At 36.2% G+C, this 25,553-nt stretch overlaps 1 protein-coding gene across 3 annotated transcripts in view; it reads right to left on the bottom strand.

The window, feature by feature from the left end:
- The window catches only part of KIF2A (kinesin family member 2A), a 52,716-nt gene that overhangs the window by 12,079 nt on the left and 15,084 nt on the right, over positions 1 to 25,553 (bottom strand). For 2 of the 3 annotated variants that reach the window (XM_027635092.1, XM_027635093.1), the window contains exons 2-15: positions 21,503 to 21,597; positions 20,788 to 20,907; positions 20,340 to 20,394; positions 18,957 to 19,079; positions 18,335 to 18,435; positions 16,092 to 16,187; positions 15,261 to 15,315; positions 12,086 to 12,248; positions 8,711 to 8,801; positions 8,512 to 8,575; positions 8,015 to 8,106; positions 7,631 to 7,773; positions 6,726 to 6,930; positions 3,427 to 3,537 (exon numbers count right to left, since the gene is read on the bottom strand). In XM_027635092.1, the coding sequence (XP_027490893.1) occupies positions 3,427 to 3,537; positions 6,726 to 6,930; positions 7,631 to 7,773; positions 8,015 to 8,106; positions 8,512 to 8,575; positions 8,711 to 8,801; positions 12,086 to 12,248; positions 15,261 to 15,315; positions 16,092 to 16,187; positions 18,335 to 18,435; positions 18,957 to 19,079; positions 20,340 to 20,394; positions 20,788 to 20,907; positions 21,503 to 21,597 (1,514 nt within the window). The remainder of the gene's footprint in view (positions 1 to 3,426; positions 3,538 to 6,725; positions 6,931 to 7,630; positions 7,774 to 8,014; positions 8,107 to 8,511; positions 8,576 to 8,710; positions 8,802 to 12,085; positions 12,249 to 15,260; positions 15,316 to 16,091; positions 16,188 to 18,334; positions 18,436 to 18,956; positions 19,080 to 20,339; positions 20,395 to 20,787; positions 20,908 to 21,502; positions 21,598 to 25,553) is intronic. The other variant, XM_027635094.1, reaches the window with a different exon arrangement.

Genomic DNA, 25,553 nt, shown 5'->3' with positions numbered 1-25,553 from the left:
ACGATCTCTGAGGTCTTTTCCAACCCAGCTGATTCTATGGTTCTATGGTATGATTCTATGATACTTCTTCCTCAATCAGAAGTTATCTGTAAACAATATCTGACAGCAAACTTTTTATCGGATATATTTGGAATCTAAAGGGAGTTCCTTTTCCAGTTAAATAAGATACTCTGAAGATAGTACCTTCTTTCCAGAACTCAGCAAAAATAAAAACTGTGATTGGGCAACAGTGGCAACATTATTTGTCCTAGTTTCTCTCAGTAGTCCAATTTTTCCACCTGTGCTCTTTTCAAGAGAGCAGTAAAGGCTCTACCCATGACAAACACCTCCATGATTCTACACAATAACATTTGTCACAGCATCACAAGAATGATGCCTCTTAGTGCCTCAGGAGACTGAAATTGATGGGAATTAGATAATCCCAACCTTCTCTTACATCCTGCTGCTGACACTCCTGTACAAAAGCAGAAGTTGTCACCCCAAGAGGAACTTCTGGGGAGAAAGGAAAAATATGTGGTGGAAGCAGGTTAGAAAGCCTAAAGAGCCTGCTACCATACAGACTTAAGTTTAAACATCTAAGTTTACATATCAGTTACTAATGAAAACACACATCAGTTACCAATGAAAACAACAAGCATAGATTTAAGAAGATCACACAATTGCTCATCTCTTGTTCTGAGTTCTAATTAACAAAAACTTAGCCATTCCTAAAACCCTTTCTGACTTATATAATGTGAAAGATGTATGCATCTCTTCCATCAGCTCAATGTTCAGAGCATGCCAGAGACAGGGACGTTTAAGGTGATAGTGTTTGTCTTCCCAAAGCATCATTACATGTGATACAGCCCCGCTTTCCTGGGCACAGCTGAACCTGCCTGACAATGGGAAGTGAATGAATTCTGGGTTTTCCTCTGCTTGTGTGCGTGTCTTTTGCTTTACCTATTTACAAAATTGCTACAATACTAGGAGACTGCTTCAACATTTTAAAGAGTATAAAGAGCATAAAGAGCAGTACAGCTGCTATAGTACATATACTTAAATGCACATAGAGATGTGCCTCTGTAGGTGCTGTCAGCCATGTGGATACCCCTTTCAGGGCACAACTCTTGGTATATGACATCTCTTCATGTCCCAACAAGCCCAGTCCAGGTAGGACAGGAGGACTCTGACCTCTTTGTCACTCACTTCCTCATTTTGACTTCCAAATGGGGATGGAAAAAGCTGCAGTACTTACAAACAGGAGTATCTTTAAGACCTGAAATTACCATTCTTTCTGCTTCGCATGTGTCTACATTGCTTATAAGCCATCACAGTGGGATCAATGGCTCTGCTGGGACACTGAAGTCTGCAGGCTCCTACTCCCTCCCTGGAGGGTTGATGGGTCTGGCACTTCAGCAATGACTGCAGCACATCAAGGACGCAGCATGTCAAGGAGCAGGACTGGTTAAAAAATGAGACTATTCTATGTAGTCACATTCCAACTTTCAAATGGCGATAAATTATCCTACTAAATGGTTTCTCAAACAATTTAAGGACAAGAACAGTAAAACTGCAATGACTAATAAAGTTCAAAAAAACTTATTTATGCTGACTATATAATTGTGGGGTGAAGTCACAGCCCCACAACTGAAGTTTGAGGGGTTTGGAATGTTGCAGAGTGTTGGGCCGTTTTCCATGGGAGCAGAGGAGCTAATTAGATAGTTCCCATGGACACAGCCTTGAGCTGTGTGGCTGAAGTGCAGGTGCAGCATTCCTCAGTGTTTTGGTGGAAATATGTTTGTGTTGTGTGTGTGGGAAAGTAGAAGTGGGAGAACCTAATAAAAGGCTGCCAGCTGCGCTGAGCAGGCAGACATCTCTTTGTCTCACCATCCTCATGTGTCTTGTGTGTCGTTCTTCCCCCCTTCAGACCAAGGCCTTTCAACAGGTACCCAGCGACACTATATGTCTCTGGATTTCTTTTGAAGGAAGCAGATCTTCCATGAAATATTCAAAAATGCTAGTTATTCAAAGTGCAGAGGGTAACTTCCAACAGGCTAACTTTTTGAACTTCCTTCAGCAGTGTGGATACACTCACTGGAGATGCACAATTTAGCTTTCTGATCCTGGATAGGATTTACAAAGTTATAGAATAATAGAATGATTTGGTTCGGAAAATGCTCTTCAAGGTCATTTAGTTCAACCCCTCTGCAGTAAGCAGGGGCACCTTCAGCTAGGTATGTTTCAGTGGGAAAGAAAACAATCTTGTCTTTTCACCAGAAAACTGCAGAAAGGTAGGTTAATAAATGCTATCTTATCACCATTTTCACATTAGAGCCATACCTAACAGCTAAAGGGAAGACTAGGCTGCCCTAACACCACAGCTTTAACGTTGTGGTCTGCAGACCTTTTTGGCTTCCAGACTAAGTAATTCCAAGGAGTCAGTGAAAAGTAACCAAACAAGCCTAGTAATCGGCGTGCACTGCAGAGAGTTTGCTTTCTCATAAGGAGAAATATTAAGAATAATAAGACAACTTGATGTCAGTGCTTTTATCTGTTCTTTCCTCCATCTGCCAGAATAATTCTGTTTTTCAGACTGATGGAAATGCACATTTACAACAATTCAACAACTACTTATATATGTATATATAATCATGTATTTATATATCTATAATAGCTAATAATAATTAATATTTTCAATAATTTTGATTTATATTTTATTTTATATATTATACACATATATATTTTTTACATATTTATTTACAGCTATTCATTCTATCTATCCCAGTAACTTCCCCCTCAACAGCCTGAAGCACATGCTGATGCCCTTGGTACCAACTTTTAATCTTTCTCATTTAAAGATCACAACTCATCTTAGTATTTCCAGTCTACACCACTTTTCCAAAATTCTGCATCAACAAAAAAGACTCTTCTATAACTAAGACATTATTAAAAACAAACACACAAAATTCTAGCTTGAAGTGTTTCTAGCTGCCTGCCTAGCTAGAAAACTAAAGGAAGACATAAGAAAGGTCAATAAAAAGTGAGACAGGAGCAAGTTATCTGAAATCACAGAATCATTTGGGTTGGAAAAGACCTCTAAAATCATTGAATCCAACCATTTACCCAACCAAGCCCACCACCATGTCCTTAAGTGATACATCTACATATCTTTTAGATACTTCTACGGATGGTGACTTGACCACTTTCCTGGGCAGGCTGTTTCAATGCTTGACAACTCCTTTGATGAAGAAATTTCTCCTAATGTTCTATCTCAACCATTCAGAAATGTCTCTGTTGAAATCCCCCTCCACATACAGTGTCAGTTAGTGGAGAAATTTAAGTCCAACACACTGCTAGTAGCAAGCGACCAATTTTAAACATAAAAGCCTAAATTCACAGTGCCTTTTCTCTTTGTTATTGTTAGAAAAGTTAACCAAACTAACTTACCATACAGGTACGTGAGTTTTCTCCAATGAATGAATCTCTTAGCACCTGAGTAAGTTTACTTGCTCTGAAGGGTGTATGAGGTTTATTTCGGCCTAAGGCTCTAATGCACTCCTGAAAGAACAAAGAGGTTCTTTAATATGTGTTAAGTACATATAACAAAAATGTAATTCAGAATCAGAAAACAGATGTTTATTTTGTTGCTCTCCCCCAAAATATCATTAAAATTTACCATTAAAGCTTGGATTCAGTAAGTGTTAGGCTTCCAGCTCTCTTTAAGCTCAGCAGGGAGGAAGGAACTTAAAAAGGACTTAGAAGCTTAAAAACTGAGTGTCATCCAAAATGTTTACATCTATTGTATCCAACAACAAAACAAAACACTGTTGATGTTAAATGTTCAGGCTAACAATTATTCCTGATTATCAGCTACAAAAGCCTGAATGACCCACATCATCTGCCAGCAGCAGCAGCAGGGACAGGGACATGTGTTAGCTATACCAATTAAAAGCAGTAGCTTTGATTCTGAATTTACCACTGCCTTTCTTTAGAGCTCAAAAGAAAGCAAACTCTCTGAAAGCTTCCACAGGCCATAAACCTAGTATGCATGGCTTTTTACTGATGTACTCAACATTGGAAGACACTCAAAAATGTGAAGTCATTCTCTGTTTTAAAACACTATTTAAGTGAAAAAAACAGAGATAAGGTCTCCCCTTTTATTTGCAGGGGCATGGAGCTACACCAATATTTGCAATTGGTTGGGTTCCAGTGAACAATACTCTACAGATGTAAATATTATGAAATTACTAGAGAAGTTACAGCAGCAACTAAGCACAACAGTGCAAACCAAGACAGTATTACTCTAAACATCACTTGTATCCACTCAGTGCTCTAACATCATAAGTTACTTCCTAGGCAAAGAAAGTTTCATTTTAAATTTCTGTGGTTTTGTCATCATATTTTGACCATTAATTCAGATTGTGCCTTTGCCTTAACACTTTGCCTACAGACACCTCTTCAGATGCAAAGTTTCCTTGGTGCACTTTTAAGACATGTACACACAGAATTTCTATAAACAACCATACTTCAACTGCTTTTTAAATTAGAGCTTTGCTTTTAGCTGCACTAGGAGATGGAATGGCTTTTGTGTTACATGAATAGTCCTACAGAAGTTCAACTAATCCTTCAGATGAAGATATATCCTTGTGGTCTTTAGAAATTTCCTAGAAACAGCTTCTTCCAAAAGCCAGGCTAGAAACTGTTGGATGATAATCTGAGAAAGCATTGCAGTTGTGAAACATCATAAAACAGAACTAAAAATGGGCTTGGAATAGAAGTTCCATTATACAGGATGAAACAAACACAAGGGCAAATTGGCTTTAACTAAAGTGATTATTGAAAAAAATGACCAGCTGAATTTTACAATTCATAATGGACACAGCTCAGATAAACAGAAAGTCTGAAGCTTGTTGCATGCAAATTTCACATACAAGTGCTAAAATAGGACTCAGTACTTATAGGTAAGCAAGGCTATGCATTCCTTGAATATTTTTAATTTATACATTAATATTAAACTTGCATAAAGGTAAAAGCTTGTAAGACAGGAAGAGGAGTAACAGATTTTCAACAAGTGACATTGCAAAGTAAAAAGTTACAAATGTGCATGTTGAATTACTGATAAGGCAATCAACAAGTTTAATTAAGATATTTTAATTTACTACAATGATTTTTAGTTTGCTTACTCCTGATAGAATTGGGCTATCTCCTTATTAGTAAAAGATTACAGAAGGATACCTCCAGCTTCTAAATTAATGGAGCTTTTAACTGCTTTTTGCTTTTCACGACAGCTCAGAAAACCAGGTAACAAAATTACAACATTACTTCCATGTAGAGATATTACACAAACAACTTCCCATACTAAAAATCTGAACAGGTTAAGACAGGACTGATACCCAGATACAAACATCACTGGATTAGCATCAAAGACCATTTCTCAGAACATACTAGTTTAATTTGAACTTGACAATAACTTCATGGGTCCTGAATACAAGTAGAAAAAGCTGAGTAATGTTTTTGGGGAGAGATGGAAAATGGAAAACTAACATAAAATTGAGAAACTTCTATTGTCTTATACCAACTTCTAGATCTCTGCAAAACCCCAATTTATTTTTATTTCCTCTTCCCCACATAATTTTGATCAAAATCACTAGTACAGCAGCAGCAGAACCTTTTGCTATAATAAAAAAGACAACTTGTAGGAAAACTAACAAAATATGTTGTCTGAGCACTAGCCAGCACAAAATCAACAAGTAAACTGAAAAAAAAACAACACCCCCCTGCCAAAAACAACAAAACAACAAAAACAACAAAACCCAAAACACAACAAAATAAAACAGCTTCATTCAATCACATTTGAAAGAACAGTAACAGCAACATGTTCCCTGCATTGTTTAGTTTGATGCTAAATCAGAATGGGCTACACTTTTGGAACTGCTGCTTCCAATTTTTCAACACGCCACACAATTTTGTAATGACATACTATACATCAAAATTTTGTGGTGTTTTGTGAGCTCTCTTTAGTTAGATACCAGTCTTCTCCTAAATATATAACGGGAATAAAAAAGTAAGCACAGTAATTTAGGGGTTCACATTTTTTAGACAAAACCACAGCGCTGGTGCATGGTATTTCATAGCTCTGTTGATGCATCCTGGATTGATGTATGAAAATCTGTAGTGACAGTATCAGACAATTTGCTGTGGATTTCAACTTCCAAGACTTATTTTAATGCATTTGTTCGTTCTGTCTGGACATGTTGCTGTTGTTTTGCTCTAGTGAATATATTAACAGCAGTAAATAAATACATTGTCAATGTAATTTTATTTTTTATTAAAAATAAAGAAATAAATACTCAGATCAGTAAGCATATTTCCAATTAGTATTTCATATCCTGAGTATCAAAGTAAGTCACTTGCTTTCCCATTTTAAATATATATCAGACATGTCTGAAAATTCAACTACTGGGGACTTTCTGTTCAAGATGGGTTTTTTGGTTGGGTTTTTGTTGGTTTCCTTCGTTTACAAAAACTAGATGCAATTTGGTAGGCCAGTGTTTCTGCACTGTTTCTACTTGGGAATTATAAAGTGTTCCTTCAGGCATTTAGAGGAAAAACCAATATATTACTTTACCTGTCAAATCAGTAGAAAATATAGACAAGTGAAGCCTGAGAAACCATTAATTTTAATAGTTATTGCTATTATATGTAGGCTTCCACTTACTCAAAGGCAATGGAAACATTTAAGTTACCTTGAGTGCTAAAAGGCTCTTGTTAATTTCTGCACCTTCCAGTCGGGTCTGTCTGTCTGCACTAGAAGTATCTGCTCCTCTTTCATTGCCAGCCAAATCAATCAGAGAAAATTTACCATGCAATTTTCCTTTCCTTCTGAGAATAATCTGAAATACTGCATGGCTTCGAGATGAGTGTGCATTTGCAGATGTCTGGCCAGATGTCCTTTAAACGAGGGAAGAAAAGAGAAGGATATATGAATAGGCAAAGGACCACACAGGTTAAACACTAATCTCACAATGCTAGTTTTCCCAGGGTAGATTCCTGTGTTTTCATGTTGACAGCATGTTTAACACTCCTGTGAACACTAGACATAGAACACTAATAATTGGATATACATAGGGCAATTATACCTCTTTTTTCATCTCTTCAATCAGAAATGGAAGATTAGTAGCATTTTACCTCCCTTTTAAAAGCAAGAATAATCAGATCTTCAAATATTTCAGATTATCGGAGAGTTTAGACATAAAATGCTGACGGCACTTCTATCTGATCATGCAGTAGTCCATGCACAAGGCTAATTTTAAAAACAATGAAGCTCAAGTCTTAAAAAAAAAAAGAAAAAATATCGCACTTAACCTCTGCCAGAACGCATCAAGGCCTTTTACAGATGAAGAATCTGGCAGCATTCCAGATTTTAAATCATGTGAATTTAAGTCAGTAAGCTGCTTACATAATGCATACAATTCACAATCCATTGAAAAAGCAGTTTTTTCTTTTTAGGAGACAGAGAATCTCTAAATATCTTTATTTAAAAGGTAGACAGATTCCTTACTTGCAGGCATCACTATGAAGAGATCCCAAAAAAATCTTGTTCTGATTTTTTAATGTACAGTGAAAAACTGGTGTAAGATATCAAAGATACCTGCAGCTGTTGCCTACTTCAATAAGCTTAAGAACATCTTCAACGCATTTGACTTCCCGCTCCTGCAATCCCACCACCTGGACTTGCTGTTTACCATCTTCTAACACTCTTAATTTTGTCTTCCTGTTCAACAAGTCAAAAACCTTACAGAAGGCGGAAAACAGAACAGTCAAAGAGGAGCTTTAAAAGACATTACTGTTTCACATTCTGCATCAAAATACACAAATTATTCCATGGAAAAACATAATTGCAAGAGAAGAGTAAAGAACTATTTTAAATATAGCTGATAGTACAAAGAGGAAAAAAATATTTTATGTGACAAGCTCAAAATCTTGTTTGTGAATAAGAAATTCTTCCTTCCTTAGAGAAAGACCAGGTACTTACCTTACCACTGTAGATCTCAAAAAATGTTGCATATACTTGGAGTTCTAACTTCTTATAGTTTGGCTTCTTTAGCATTAAAAAGACATCACGAGCTGTGAATACATTTCCAGAATAAAAAGAAATCTTGTCATCTATTTTTTTTAGTGAACACTCATTCATGCGTAACGGTCTATTTTACAGCTTCTCTCATATTTTGCAAGAATAACAGAAAGGGTCAGTAACTAGGTCTAAAACAATGCAGTTTAAACTACCACATTACACTGGAAGATGCAGAAGACCCCAAAATCATAAACTTAAATCCTCTGTTATTATATTTTTTGAAGTAGTCTATATTTACACTACTGCATAAAGGCTCCACATCTAGGAAATACCTTTGATGTTACCAAAGCTCCACTGTAATGCAAAATATGTAAACTGTTATGTTTGTATGACAGGGAGCAGAAAATGTATTGATCCCAACTAATCTGCCAAAAGTCAACTGATCAATAAAGTCTTACCTGCAAGAGCATATATGCCTTTAGAACAATCTTGGTTCTTCCCCGCAAAGTCACCACCCATAGTCTAAATTAAAAATAAATAAAAAAGCACATAAAAATCACAGAACCGTAACTTACATATTTCTTACTTATTAGAACTCAACTAAGTCTGCCATATGTAAAAAGAACTGTATTGCTGACAGGGAGAAGAAATACTTACATGAGTTTTTCCACTGCCTGTTTGTCCATATGCAAAACAAGTGGCCATTCCCCTTTCAAATATGGTCTCCACTAAAGGTCGAGCAGTAAACCTTAAACACAAAACACAACAGTATTTAACAAACTGGAGTACTTTAAGACGCCACTACCAAAAGTATAATAAAAACGTTAAGACCAGAAGTGACAGAAATTGGTCGTGTAGTTTGAAAAGTCAAAGGACATTTATACATTAATTTCTGAACTAAAAGACTACCAGCCCTAAGGCATTAAAATTTCCCAAACAATGAAAAGTTACAAGGTCTCTCTCATTTATATCGCAACAATATTATCATCCTTTAAACCCCAAGGAAAAAGAGTTCCCTGGTTTAATGATCCAAAACACCACAATTTACTTCATGGAGTCTTGCACTCCCTAAAGATGACAGAATAAGAAGACATTGAAATAGGACAGTGCAGCAGATATGAATTTTGTCAATACTAAAATTCAGCGGAAGGGGCTTTTTTTCTCCCCAAATCAACTTCCAAGATTAAATTTGAAATACAAGTGGCCACAACATTGCACATCTTAGTATTTTGAGAACATGCATACATTGAGAAAAGGCTCATGAAAATGGATAGCCAAATTGAATGAAAAAAATCTAGTAATTCCTGAGGTACTTTCTGCTGTGTCAAAAATATTATCTGAATTATCATTTCTTATTTTAGAGAATTTAAGTTTTACTTTAAGAAAAATGGAGTTATTGTTCCTACTTCAGCTGCTTATCACCATTATTGCATTAAAAGTTCCAAAAGCAAAGAGTAAACTAATGGAGGGTTACAAATGGAGATAAGAGTCTCTCTGCAACAGTCTCTCTCTTTAAACTTTTTCCAGTTGTTTACATGTAAATTACCTATAAGTGACTGAAAAAGGAAAAACGGATTACAGAAACAAGGAGGTGTTACATCCTTTTTTCATTTTGCTTTCAAACACAAGATCACTTACAAAAATAATATGGACAAGACTGAGCCATTCAGTAACCAAGGGTTATGCAAAAAATCTGTGTCTAACAGACTCATGAATTTTCATCAAAAATATACCAGATGATTCCTGATCAGCCTTAGTCTTTTGGTTTTGCTTCTTCTAAATATTTACTTCCTGTGTTATCAAGAGGATATTCCCATATTTTGACATTTGTTGTCTTTATATGTAAAATAAAAAATTCCACAAAGCCTATCCACCTTAGACGCATACTCCATTACTTCTGTTTGATTGAGTTTGAGATTATTTATTTTCCTTATTTATAAAAAAAGGGACTTAATTATATCGGTTTTAAAGTAAGGCAAAACACAAACATATTTAGAAAAGTTTTTACAAAGCATCATAAACCTCCAAATTCTACTATGTCAAAACAGTCCATCTTTAATTTTACTAGAACTTTTACTTGCAATCTTGTTCTTTCAGAAATGTAAAGTGTTTCTCCTTTAAAACATTCAAACTGGTGAGTATTTTCTAATATTAACAAAAACTTGCAACTCAGTGTTGCAGTTTGTGGATTAAAAAATATTTAAAATACAAATTAAGCAAAGTAATAATAGTAATAATGGTGAAAATTGTAATAATGGTGGTAATAATAACATTAATAATAATAATGTTCTCAAACTGGAGAACATTTTTTCAGTATAGACATAGAGTAATATTAGCATATTGGAGAGAACTGGCACAACTTCACACAATGTTATTTTCCTCACTGTGACTCTGAAGTTCTGGTGAGAGCAGATGATGATACCTATCTTGCTCTTATTTCTGTTATTAGAGGAGACCTTGAAGCAGATTGCCCTTCAAGTAATGATCATTATTGTGCCATACGAAGGAGAAGGAGAAAGATTAAAGATTTACTGTTTCAATACGAATAAAATAATCTTAAAATATTTTCCTCTATTGCCATTAATGTATTACATAACTAATAAAAACTGTCTGGAGAAAATTCAGTACAAAAATACAACAACATTGTATACTGAAACCACCCCTCACATTTAAACACTTTGTTCATACAGATAAAGAACAGCAAGGAGGGAGATTATAAGAATGGATTGTCAAGGAGGAGAATTATTTCACACATCACCAGCCAGCTGGCTCTTCCACAGCTCTTCAGCACCAAGGAAAGGAAAGATGCTACCAATACTCAGCCAGCAGAGACAGAAATCTCCAAGGACACAGCTTTGCTGTTTAGAAGTCTTTTGTTAGTGTAAACTAACAGACTATGAGATTTTCCTTTCGCCATCCTTCTCTAATTATATCAAGCATAAGAGAGAAGTTTTCATTTTCACAGCTTTTTAAGAATTCTTTTATTATGAATTTTCTGTTATCCACTGACAGGATAACACTGTCAATCAGATCATGATCCTAATTTTCACTTCCTAGTTGTGGATTAAAAACAGGAATTAAGACATTCATCTGTCAATACTCTTTAAGGCTATGGGAAGCACTTTCTAAGCACAAGGAAAAATATCTTCACCAAATTCCTTTTTAATATCAATATTCCCTACAAAATGCTTCGCAGTATTTAGACTTTGTACCAAGATTATGACCTGTTCTGGTGTCTAACCTTGCCTGCTACTGTACCTACTCCATTTAGTGACTTATACAAGGTAAATTATTCTGTATCAGGAGTGGAAGTGCAACAGAAGAGTAAAGAAAAAAATAAAGATTCAACTACCTTAGACCAGAAAGGGGATGTGTGTCTTTGTTGCCATTGTTCTCTAAATCAGAAACATTTGGCATTTTGAGCAAGGCAACTTACACATTTCCATGTTACATAAGCCAGATTGCTTCCAGCAGACAAGCTAGCTCAGGTATCAGGCAATACACCAATACAAACTCTCTCACTTTATTTGTACTCTTTCCCCACCCTCTACTGATTTTGTTTGCATATCTTAATTATCCTATATTCAAACTGCAAACTCTTTGGTGCTAGGGTTGTCCTTTTCTTCGAGGTTTCCTGAAGACTGAAAGCTGTGACTCAGGTTCCTCAGGTGCTGCACACATACTAATCATAGGACAACAACCCTGAGGCAAATGGAGAGCTCATTTCATGGCTCAAGTAATCAGCAGCTGAGGAGGAAGGCAATACTTCCAGAGCCTGGAAACCAGCAGGGCTTGGAGGAGGAATAGGAGCAGGAATGAGGACAACATAAGTGGAGATGACATTGCAGGTGAAGAATTAGGGATAAAGAGTTAAAACAAAAGTAAACAGGCAAAATAATGGAAGTAGCAATATAACGCTCTGGTAACACAGAGAATAAGAATAAAGTCTATGACCAAGGTAAGTGCAACAATTATTAACATGGAAAAAACATGAGAAAAAAGATTCACACAAAAAAAAGCATATACACATACCTGTAAACCATTTCATTAGGAGCCGTGTCATCAAAGGCATAATCAAAACGAAAAGTTTGGTTTTCTAGGTACCTTGTTAAATCCACCTTTTGTTTTGGTTCATGTACCATCACAACATCTTTACTAGGAATTGTTATTACATCAAGGTCTTTCATTAAAGTTTCTATAAAATAAGTGAAATATATATTTAACTAACAACACGTCATTATTTTTTACATTTTTCCATTGTTTACACTCCTATCTCAGATAACACAGCTCCTCCAAGAAGCAACACTGCAATGGATTTGGGCTTCTGATGCCCTGATAGTTATCTGCTAAGTAAGAGATTTCATTCTGGAAGCCTAGTCATCATCTAGTCTATATCTAGTCTACCAGTTGCTAGAAATGAAAGAGAAGTTGTACAACACTGATTAGAAAAACTATATCGTTAATTATGGCATTATCATTGTAGCTTGTTATGTATTCTATAACACTTTTAATGGATTTGAGATCTTTTTCCTCAGAGATTTTATACTCTTTTACAGCTTACTGCCATACTCTTTGACTTTTTACAAGTACATTCCCAGTGGAGAAACTAGATGCCGAAAGTCCTATACTGCTCAGATGGTCAAACTTGGAAACACAAAGAAATTAATACCCTTATGATCTGTTTTACTTTAAAATATTATCTTTATAATTTCTCTAAATCCTGAAACTTACAGTCATATGTTCATAGCTTTCAAAAAGAAAAATTTTGCTTTCATTCCTCACAGACAGTTTGTGTCCAGAACGCACAAACAATTTGTGCATTCTGGAACCTACAGCACACACCTTTGATATATAATTTCTCTAAAATTAAAATCCTTTATAAAAATTACCTTGTAAGCAGAAAAAGCTGTAAATGCTAATGATCCTATCACTGTGACTTCAACAGTGACATCCAAGGTTATAATTACTATACAGCACTACAATTTAATGCTAATTGTTGTATGAGTCAGCAAAACAGAGAACCTAGTGATCCATAATGTGCACAAAAATAAAGAATATTTGTGTGTACCATCAGAATTCAATAATGTGTCCTATTTGCATTTCTATGTAATATTTCTTAAGGTATCCAGTTCAAGAATTTGATGTGACTTTATACAATCAGATAGAAACCCTTTCATGGGTTAACATCCTAATCAAACAGTAAAATGGTTACCATTGCATTACACTACACACCAACAGAAACATCCATTCCAGTCACTGTACAAACAATCTTTCAACTGCATTTCAATAAAGTAAAATGTAATTCTTCTGCAGCAATCACAAAAGAGAAAAATAAGGAACAGTGATGAAAAAAATCTATGATGGACAATTCTTTGCAGCAAAAACTTTATAGTTTAACCAGTCAAAAGATGAATTTTTCTTAAACAATTGTTTGGAATAGGACAGTTACCTGCTTCCAGCTATTTGGTATGAGAACCTGTACTCCTTGTTGAAGAAAATTAGAAATAGTGTCTCTGAAACCCACCATACACTTCACAATTATAAATATATGTCACTGATATAAAATCTTGAAATGTCACTCTGAACACCTACTTCCTGAAAAGTCAATCCACAGAACAATTGGTGCTGAGAACACCTAAAGTTTTTGGTGATAATTCTGAGTTCACAAAACAAATTATTTTATTTTTTCTATTCATAAGATGACAGTCTAGTATCTTTACTTATTTCACACTTTTCTACAATTCTATGAGAAATCCTGTTTCTTATGAAGTGTTTTCAGAAGATTGTATCATGTGAGTACTAGACTATCATCCTCTGCATATTGATTATTTAATTAACACATTTTTTACCATAGTTAATTCTTAGAAATGCAAAATGGCTTTCATGCCAACCTCATTTTCACTTAGACATTCTCTACAAACACCTCTGATCTACTTTTTTAATAGCTCCAAATCACTAATACCTAAGAAATGCAACTATCCCAAAATCAAATCCTACTTCTGAATCCCAACTCATCTAAAGACAACTTGTTCTCATTTACTGTACCCCTTTGTACCTTTAGCACAGGTAGAAGGTGACATTTGTCCCAAATGTACAAGAAAAAAGTAAAAGTAAAAATGGAAAAAAAAATAGAAGCAGCAATGTGAAGGGTAAAAGTAAGACAAAACCTAACTATATACGAGTATCAACTTATGTTATGAGAAAGGAAAAACAATTCTCCCATTTTTTTCATAGTTCTGACAGTACAAAAATAGTAAATGCATCCCATGTTGTTTCAGCATCAGAGCGATGCTCTTTTGAGTCCTTCAGCTAAACAGAATACAAGAGACAGAGAAGGAAAGAAACATCTTTCAGCACTGGATTCCAACAGGCTGCAATTCAGAAGCATTTGAGTTCTTTAATTCCCACTGACAGTAAAGAACTTCCTAGGAAGACTGAGATTTAACTGGAGTTGAAACCTGAGCAGATTATTGGGGTTTTTTTGGAACACAGACTCCAGTATGATAAGCAAGCAGTAAGACAAATAGTTGTACTACTCATTATGCATCAAAAAAATGGCCACTAGGGAGTTATTTTAGCACCTAATAGCTTCTCTTTAGTGGTATTTGATACGCTCTAAGGTATGTTTGCCCAGCCCTGAGCAGCAGGTACAGGGTATACAAGTCTCCTGTTGTCTGTAATCCACTAGCCTTGTGAGGATGTCTGGGACATGTTTGGGCACCTACCATTCATAAGACACCAGTATTTGAATAGCTCTCTTGATGTCTGATTCAAGACCACTTGAAAGTATAAAAATACATGTACAAAAACATGTATGAAAGTTTTCACTGTGTAACTCTCTACTCACATCACTTGAAGGATACATTAAAATGACAATGATCCTAACAAGTTGTAAGAATACAGAAAAATTTACAGTAGAACTAATTTCCAGATCAACTAAATACATTCTAGATGTCCCCGGAAAAAAACTGCAGTCTCTCTGTGCCTCAGCTCCCAATTCATAAAACTGTGATAGTCAAACTACTTTTCTTCCCATCTCTATCCAGGTTATGACACCTCTATGAACTTCCTAGGTCTATCACCCATACTGTCTAGTATAACAGTTTCGCCTTTGATCAGTATTTCTAGAGCTCTTTAACACAAATAATATCACTATCAGAAGCAGCTTTTCAGATAAATAAGTCAGCAGAATCTTCAGTAATCATACCTTTTTTATTGAGTGGTCGTTTTCGTACACAAACACAAATCCTGTGCTCATCGATCTGCAAAGGAAACTTTTTCAGTGAACTATACAACTACTCCATTTTTAAGATATTTTACTTCTATTCTTGAATTAATTAGCCAATCATTTAAAGAGAAATTTCCAAGACAGTGAGTCACCTGAACATGTAAAAGCCCCTTGTGTCTGCACAATAGCCAAGAACCCAAAAAGGAGAACTATGCATTAACAAAACTCCCTGTAGACAGTGATCTAACCCTACAGAGTACCAGATACATCTTGGACTATTGCAAGCGAATCTAGCTTTAGCGGGGTATACATGCTATTGACAGAAATTGTCACAATCTCTGATTTCCACAGACATCTGACAATCTTCATCATTTAAGGATTCTGCTCCTCTGATTTCTCTGCAAACCAAAGGTGATATCACATTCAAAGATCAAATATTTATCTTTATGCTAAACAGGGTTTTTCAGATAAGTTTAATGGGTTTGTGTGCACATTCTCTAGCATCTCAGGAAAATTTACAATACAAAGGCTGACTGACTACTTAGTACATATTGGTATTATTTAATAGCAAAAAGATACTTAACTAACATAATTAACAATAATTTAGTAACCTAGAACTCTCAGCCTACTATTTGCAATATCATCAAATTACTGAAAAAATAAACCCACGTTACATTGAATACTATTATATATTAAATTATCTATTTTTCAAATTTACAGACAGAAGTATAAATAAAAAATAAAATAAAAAAAAAAAACAGAGCAAAGCCAAAGAAGGGTAAAATATTTCCATGTTTCTGGTGTACTTACAGGATCTGCAGTTGTCAGTGGTCTATAATCCAAGCTTCCCCTGAAATCTCTTATCATACACATAATTTCATAATTTGGGTTTGTAGCATCAACATCCTAGGGAAAAGTAAGGAACAGAATTTCTATTATACTCTGTTTTCTAAAATGGACTAAGTTCAGTATCTTCTATATTTATCTATCAGAAAAATACACATTAACTGAAACAATATTTTTTTCTCCAAAATGCCAGAAATGTCTCTAGCAAGTTTAATGCACGTTTAATGCCTTTTTCTGTTCTGGTGTAGCTAATTTACTGACCGTAAAGCAAAGGAATTACATGCTTCCTACGTTTTTAGTTGGCATGCAATAGAAAACACTTTTTAATTGAGGACTCATTTCTCAAGAGAATTACTCCCACCTATGTCAGAACCTTCACACGAAAGAAACATACAGTCAACATTTCCTTATCTGAGATATGGCACTTTGACAGATGCACATATACATTCCACTACACAGGTAGAACACACATCACAGAAGACAGCGCAGGCAACCCAACTGCTCTAAATACAACCCTGTTGGATCCAAGTCCGTTACAGGAGCTTGGTCCTAGTACTGGTCCTGTGTTAATTCCTACTTGGATGCATTAAAAACACTTCTGATGGTCCCAAACCCCCAAAAAGACAGATGCAATCCCAAGAATACACAGCAGGCTACATTCAGGCTGTGCTGATTCTGGCCAGGATAGAGTTCATTTTCTCCACAGAAGAATGTGGTATGCAGCTCTGTTTTGGATTTGTGCTCGAAACAAGGTTGATAATACTCAGATGTTTTACTTATTGCTGAGCAGTGCTTACACAGCAAAGGCCTTTTCTGTCCCTCACCCCACCCCACCCCATCAGCAAAGAGGCCAACACAGCCAGGACAGCTGAACCATGACACAGGCTCAGACCTCCCTTCCTTAAACTTGGAGCCATCAGTACCAGAATGAATGGACACATTAAGAGGCTATGCAAGGAGCACCACCAAGCCTTGCTAAGCCTCAGCCTACTGTGAGATGAGCTGGTTCTCTGCAGAACTGATTAAACAATCTTCCTGTCACTTCTCCCTGCAACTACCTGTTTTACACCGCTTTGAGACATGCTGCTCATGCCATACATAGCCAGGTTTGTGCTCAGACCTCACTAAGTTTTTGATGGCTACCCCCACATGATATAAAACTCCTTCTGAATCAGCTGTTTGTGGATATAGTGTAGGCACTTTCAGAAAGCACTGCATAGGAGTTACTAAGCTGAAAGGGAGCCAGCTCATTCTTTGCACCTGTGACACAGCCAGTCCTCACCTAAGACAAAACTGTGTCCTGGTAATCAGAAGCTGAATGTACTTTGATGTCATCCACTCTGATTACAGTGAACTAAAAACTGCTGACAATAAATCCTCGCAAAACGTATTCCTGCTGAAATGTTTCCTTTTAACATTCAGAAAGAAGTATTGCTTATTGTGGAAAAAGCATTTGCCTAATATTCTGCAAGCCCTGTTTTAAGGTCTTGCACATTAGAAGTCAGTGCTTAGTCAATTACTGCTGCATTCACAACAACTTCCTCATACAGAATTTTAAGACTCAGATGCAAATAGAAGCAATAAAAAGAAAATTTCAGAAGTAACACCACCTCAAAGTATTTTAATATATAAAGCCAAAAATGGTTGTTCCTCACACACAAAGGATTAGCAACTTCACTTCTTTCACGCAAGTTTTTAACAACTTGCTGCCAAGCTGCTTGCATGATGAAATTGTAAAAGCATAGACTAGTTTAAAGAAAGTTTAAGAAAAGTCACTGTTCATACCTGAGCCTCAAATAGATTTATAAAGTATCAAAGATCATAAAGAACAATTTATCATAAGGTTGGATTACCTCCTGTAGAATAACAGACCTTTCTAAAAGTCAAAAGGTTGATTATTTTCAACAATACATTTTCCCTAAGAAATAGCTACCATCAGTAGTCACTCTTTGAAGAATATGCAGCAAGACAGCGATTGAAAGCAATTATTTCTGTAGGAAGAAAAAGAGGGGGAAAACTATCTAAAGTAGTAGTTATGAGAGTAATGCTACCAAACACCAAAACATTTATAAAACTTGTATACAGGATGACAATATATTTCAAGATTATCACAGTTCATAAAAATTATTAAAGACTGAAAAAAGCATAACGATTTCGTAAACTTCTCTTGATGACATATGTTTCCTATCTGAGCTAAAAGTACTAACCTGAGCCCTTTTTTCTCTAAGTTCCTGCTGCTGCAACCTTCTTTTTTCACGCTTCTCTTGCAATTTTTCAACCTCTTTTACACAGTTAGATTTTCTACGTGCTTAAAGAAAAAGTATGAATTTAGTATTTACAGTGTACATTTCAATTACATTAATTTATCAATAATTACAACTATATTTTCAAGTAAATCACTATTAATAAAGAATAATTGTGGCATTATAGCTTCTAAAATTCATAAAATTTTTTAGAAAAAAGACATGGGAATGGAAAATAATTACACAATCAAAAATATATGGATAACGACCCTCAAAAAATATTTGGACGGACACATGTGATCTCTTCGTTTGAATCAAAAGAAAGCCCAGACAAATCAAATGAAAAAAAAGGCAAAACAACACCACCATGGTCAAAAGAAGATAAAGAAAAAACAAATTCCAAATAGTAGTGCAATTACGACAAAAATGAACGTGTTTAGCCACAGCTCTCTGAAAAAGCTTCTCAAGGAAGCTCACCACCAACTGAGCATATAGACTACTTATCATTTATGGACAACAACATAATCCAAGAAAATGTATATTTAATGCCCAGAATGAATGAGTCCTTGATACACGGTTTACATACAAGGGGGTCCAAATTCCTTTTTTGCAGCTTGAACTGGAGATATATCTGAAACAGTACCATTCTGTTGAGAGGAGGAAGACTGCTCGGGAAGCTGAGTAGGTCGCGCACGTGCAGAACCAACCACTGCAAAGAAAAAGCACTAAGCTCATCTGGACATGGAAGAGCAACAGTAACAGTTCCACCTGCTTCTGAAATGCTTTGTTATGATGAGATAAAATGTGGCCCCTTTCCAGACATAACAATTTACTGGGGTTAGGAGGAGCCACACTCATAGAAAGTCTCTTAATAAAGACATCTGGTATGTAGACTTTTTTATCCTAGCACTATACACCAACACAACATAATTATTAAGTACCAATGCTGCACATGCATATTTTTTAATACTGCAGAATTAGTACAACTTACTATGTGCACACAATGAAGAGAGTACTGGGAGATATGCAGCCCTGAAGCTTAAAGTGTTGCAATTTCATTTATATTGTGATTATACGCACAAAAACTAGTAAGAAAAAAAGCCCCACTGTTTCACATTCTCTAGATGTTACAAAATGCTCCAACCCCACTGAGCCTATGATATCTGGAGGAGCAAAGCAATAGAAATGAAAGCCAGCAAAGTGCAGCTCAACCTGTGAGTGGAAGAAACAAACCCTTTTGACTCTATACCAGAAGGGATACAGATATATTCAATATGTGTAAACTTGATTCTAAACGTGCTAAAGATGCCAGTTTCTGAAGATGTTGTGATGTCTGCTCCCAGCGAATGCAGTGGGAGTGATGAGCATGCAAGTCTCTTTGATAGAGCTGAATGCTTTAAATTGTTTTATAAATAGTTGCTTCAGCTGGCCCATTTCCTTTACACACTTCTAACAGAGTCTGCCAGAAGAGTACAAAAGTGATTTTTCGCTATTAATTGTAGAGTGAGAAAAAAACCTGTAGGGCCTAAGTATTCTTTGTTTGACTGTTCACACAAAGGCTGCTACAAAACCAAGTAAAAAAATTGAAAGTATAAGAATTTTAAGGGCACTACTTAGTGTGTATTGAAACATTCAAATAAGCTGAGGATGCTTAGTCCTCACATGAAAAGTCCACACCTCATTTACTGTTGCATAATTAATTATCTTCAAATTTTTGCACCTTCAGTTCATTCGGCTTAACTTTCATAATGCTGTATTGCTTAAACTTGTATATAAATGTTATTTGTATAGTATGAACTCCTAGACGTACAGAGGAATAATTCCAAGAATTATGTACCACGTCTTTTACACGTCACAAGCACACACACCAAATGAGAAATGTAAAACTATTACAGAATACTAGATGAACAGGAGGTTAAAATGTTCCCATATTTTTTACTTCCTTGAAATGGAAAGAGATAACATTTACCTCTATTATCTCTGGTAGGAGGGTCATTCTTAGAAGGGAACACAGTTCGTCGAGTCTATAAAGAAAGAAATCTCTCTTATTTAATCTGACTTTTTCCAGTTAAGGAAAATAACATGACATGAGCAATACAGATGTGATTGCTGCCAAATCCCTCCCTGAAAAGTGAAGGAGTGAAGATTGATTGAACTATATGTATGGTTTCAAAACAACCTCCAAAACTTTTTCTATATTTTTCATTGGGATATATTTATATAAATATTAGTTTCCAACTGTCCCTTTGCCAAACCTGTTCTTAAAAAATTTTAGAAATCCCTATTCACCATAAGAAAAAGAAAGGAACACTCTTATCAAATAGCACAACAGAAACAGAAGTTAAAAATTTCAGCATGACATCATATATAGAATTACTGTATGGCTATCATGAACATGTTGCATAGATATTACAAACCTTCACGATTTTGTTTACTTTGGATGATGCAGCAGGTGGTGGTAGTGTCTCTGGACCAGGTTCAATATCTTCATCAGGTCCAAGATCTGGGTTAAGTGAAAATATGCTCTCTAAATCAATCTGTGTAAAAGAACATAAAACATGTCTATTAGACTTAAAACATTTCTCTATTTCTCCTGTTATATTTGACAATAAACAGTAAATATATTTAGTGGTTTTAGCCCACAATTTTTTAATTCTAAGATCTGAATTATCTTGGTTTTTGTTTGCTAAATCAGACTAAGCTTTGGTCTTCGTATTATTTGAAAGCACATCAGTCAGAAAAGGGACTTAAAAATGACCAATACATAGTTGTAATTTCATAAAGTGATTAAACTAAAACAGAAGTAGCTAGTATTACTGTGTCATTCTTCCTCTTAAAAATTTGATTTTTCTGTTTGTAAAAAGAGGATAACAAGGTCACTCTTTCTGATCTGGTTCTAAATCAATAGATGAAAAGAACAACTTAAAGGCTATGACATTGAACTCAGGAAGTAAAATTTACTACAAGAGAAACCAGAATTTGCTCAGCACTTCCTGTGCAAAAAAACCCCAAAGAATCATCAAGTAAATTAAGATTTATGTATCATTTTTGTATCCAGCACAGATTCAAAGTAATATTCATGTAGATTACACATTTTTTTAAAAGAGAAAAGCTCTAAATAATTAAGCTTACTTCTTTCCCTTTAGTATCTCCATTTTCAATCCATTCTACAGTTACACTTTCATTATCTTCATTTAGGGATGTTACCATAGCTTGGTGAATTCGGCCTAGAAAGCAAACACAGATGATCATTTACTGACTAGCGGAAAAAATTTCAAGAACTTATTTTCATCCCTGCACTGAGACATGCAGAAAGAGGTAGGAAGAAGAGGGCTGAAAAAAGTTAGGTGATCAATTAGGTGATTCCAGGCCACACATTGTGAAATGGCTCAGAGCTAATCCACCAGTGGAGGCTGTAATGGGACAGTCAGCACTCAAGTGAAAAGGGCGATGAACAGAAAACTGAGTGGTATGTAAGCAGAACACCACATGAAAGCCATGCCACTTAGACTCTCTTTCCTTGGAGAAGAAAAGTCGAATACTACAGGACTCCCACAGGTGCTAAAGTCCTCTGAGGTGCACTCTCCAAAGGCTGGTTTGTCCCCCTTCTAGGCTTCAAGATTACACATCTCAACACAGAACTGAAGCCCTTTGAAATTGTATTGTGATATCCCTTTTTTATGGGCATCCAATCAGTTGGTAGTCCAACTAAAATTAAACTGCCTGGAACAATAATGCAAACTATCATTTTAGAAAGAGCTACTTACACAGGCTACTGAGCTTGAGTTAAGGTGCTTTTGCTTTGACTTCTCCCATGAAAGACACAAAGGTAGTGAGCCCCCATAAAGTACAAAAAACCCAGCAAATTTTCAGTAGGAATAAGAATTTGTCTTCTAAAATATATAGTGCACTGCTATTTTTTTACGTCCTATTTCCTATGCACAGTAGAGAAAAGCAATTGGAAGAGCAGAACAGCCATGCACTGACACAAAAGGATCAAGGTGTCACATTGATTTCGCATCCATGCTTTGCCCTAAGAGTACCAAGAACTGAGGTTTCTAAAGAACACAAGTCCAATGCAATGGCTGCTCTCACACCCTCCTTTAATGAGGTAGAGTATGAAGAAGCAATTCCTCATTTCACCCCCTAAGGCTGGGGTAGCTCTCCAAGCATGAGTGACTGACTGGACCAGTTGTGCATATACTGTTGCTGCTGCCGCTGCTGGGCACTTGCTTGGGGTGAAACATAGCACAGTCCATACACATCTGCTCCAGTGTGTTCACAGTTTCCTCCTCCACTGATTGTTTCAAACTTTTGGTTTAGCCACTTCAGTCACAATTTAACAGTTTTCCAAAAACATAAAGATTAATGTTTTTATACAGTCTAAGCCTTCTAGGGCCCACTTACGGACAGAAAGAAAGAAAAACCTTGAGTGATATCCCAAATTATCTCACCTAACAGTGCAAGTAACAAATATATTCCATTAATTTTTTTTTATTACAAAGGCTGCTTAAACATTCACATCTAGTTAAGATTTAGCAAGAAGAGAGAATAAGGGGAAGCATCATGGAAGGTAAGAGCAAATCCCTGTAATCTAACACAATGTGTGCAGGAAGAGATTGACAGCAATCCAGGCGAAGCACAGCACTCAGGGAACTCACAGAGCAACTGGCAGCCCTGGGTACCACCGCCTTCATATCTGTGGCATTCACCTCAACAGCAACATACATCATATATGCATTTAAAACCTCCATGCTTCTCCTTGTCCAAAGCAGAACATTCGCTCCACTACCGAAGAAGGTTAAGCAGTTTTTAACATTAAAAGAGAAAAGCCTCCCCTTTTGCTTCACTTGGTTCCTGTCCTCTGGCATTCACTTCTTATTTCCCTGAGCCATACTTTGTCTGAACAAACCCCTCCATTTGTGCTCCCTGAGCACCGTTCTTGCCATCCTCAATACACCTCTCCCTTAGTATTTCAGCATTTAATAACCCCTAGGGACTTAATTTTGTGCAAGAACACTGTTGTAGAACTGTTTCAATGAGCTATCTGGTCCTTCAGCAAAGCAGCAACAGAAGCTGCTGTCTTCCTGTAGCAATGCCACTTCTGCCTCTTCTGCGGAGCGTGCTGCAACCAGACCACGAGGACACACAAACTCTGGGAAGTGGAAACTCAAGCTTACATTGGAATAATATGCTGCTGCTGTTTTAAGGTTTGTCCCAGCTATCAATCCAGAATCAAGAGAAAAACAATATATGAAAAATATAAGTTTGCCAAAACACAATCTATACAATATTACAATAATATTCAGTGTTACTAAATTTTATAAATTTTGAAGAAAATTACTAGTCACAGCTGAAACCTGTGACACTGTATTAGTCACAGAGCCATCACATTAAGTCCTACTACCTGCTTCTGTGCCGTTACTTTTGATAGGGAACAATTAATAATTAAAAAAGGTTTAATTTTTGCCATAACAAGTGAAAAGAGATCAAAGCAGACTGTTGAATGAACAGAAAATACCCCACTCTCTCAAAAGCACAGTAAGCCAGTATGTCATAACAAAAAAATCACAACAAATCTTCCATCTCTGTGCCAGATTTCACCGGTTGCCTGGCCAACAAAGTCAGGACTGAATAAAAACCACGAAAAACCCCAACACTGACAAAAAAAAAGAAAATGTCCATTTTCCAAATATTCTCATCTTAAACAGAAAATATTCACTACAATGTTTAAATTGGCAGTGTACTCACACAATTTGTTCCTAAAAATTCTTTGTGTTACTAAAATTTTACATGTTATGGAAGTGCCAGATAGCACATTTACATCTTTACAATTGCTTCTTGCTCTCTGCAAACAGTATTCCATTATATTTTTCTAGTACACAGCCGAATACAGCAGCTGGAAATTCAGGAATGCCAGCAACCAATTAGGCTGGCATAAATCTCGTCCAGCATATAAAGTAAGACCAAGCTACAAAAAAAGAGCCAAATCAATCTGCACAGAGTGGTTCAACGCAATGTCCCTAATTTCTGGTGCGCTTCCTAGAGCTGGTACAAAATGTGACATGTAAGCATGTCCACGTAAAAATGAACATGCATGATGACACACTGAAAAAGTAACCAGTGATTCAAAGAAGTTTATCTTCCTACACACATCAGAAACAAAAGAAGAAAATAAAGCTGATTCAACAACTATTCCCTCGGCATTCCATTAATTTCTAGTGCCTCTCCTCACATGATTAGAATTCACATCACAAGCAATTTTTTTTCTGGGAAGTTGTTCCATTGCTATAGGGATCCCTAGAGAACTGGTCACAGCACCAAGCCTGTCTGAGTCCAAGAAGCATTTGGACAATGCTTTCAGGCACATGGTGTGATTCTTTGGGTGTCCTGTGCAGGGCCAGGAGTTGGACTCGATGATCCTGATGGGTCACTTCCAACTCAGCATATTCTATAGGGCTCACAACTAACGGAGAAGTTATTTGAAAAAGAATATTTGTGTAAATATGTTCTGTCATACAGTATGTGACATCTGGCTTATCTCCTGCTAACTAGAGCATGCAGAAAATACTGCTGCCAACACAGCAATACAACACAGAACTGTGCGAAGCCAACACTTTAAAATTACCTTAAATACACATACAATATTCTCACTCTAATCAACAGAAGTGAAAAATAACTCTTCCTTCGCTTTCTTCCTAGTCATTCTGATGAACATTTGACAAACAGAAGGCAGAAAGCATACTGATTTGACATGCTGACATATCAGATAAATATCCGCTTCTGTAAGAGCTATTAAGGCAGTTAGTGGTGCACAAAAATGTTCAGGATGAGCAGCAAAAGCAAATTACCAGGGCAGTTAAAATCAAACATTTTAACTAACCCCCAACCTAGGGAGCAGTGCCAACTGATTGCAAATAGCAAGTTGTACATAAATCCTTACCTCTAAGCAAACTGAACATTTTCTGCCGGCAAAACTTCTCCAAACCACCAAAATTTTGAGGCAGCAATCAACAACAATACTAAAAGCACAGCCTTTTCATCTTCCCACTACCTCTCAGAAACATAAGTTACCAGTGTGAAATACGGGTTGGTGTTTTCCAAGTTACAGTCTGGGCTACAGCACTGGCTGACATGTGACTGAAACCTTTTTGCTCTCTCAAGTAATCAAGAAATAAAGCTC

The sequence above is a fragment of the Corapipo altera genome, unplaced genomic scaffold (assembly GCF_003945725.1).
Source record: "Corapipo altera isolate COAL_440 unplaced genomic scaffold, ASM394572v1 61411, whole genome shotgun sequence".
Taxonomy (NCBI): domain Eukaryota; kingdom Metazoa; phylum Chordata; class Aves; order Passeriformes; family Pipridae; genus Corapipo; species Corapipo altera.
Note: the sequence above shows the minus strand (reverse complement) of the source record. Positions and strands in the feature narration are given on the sequence as shown.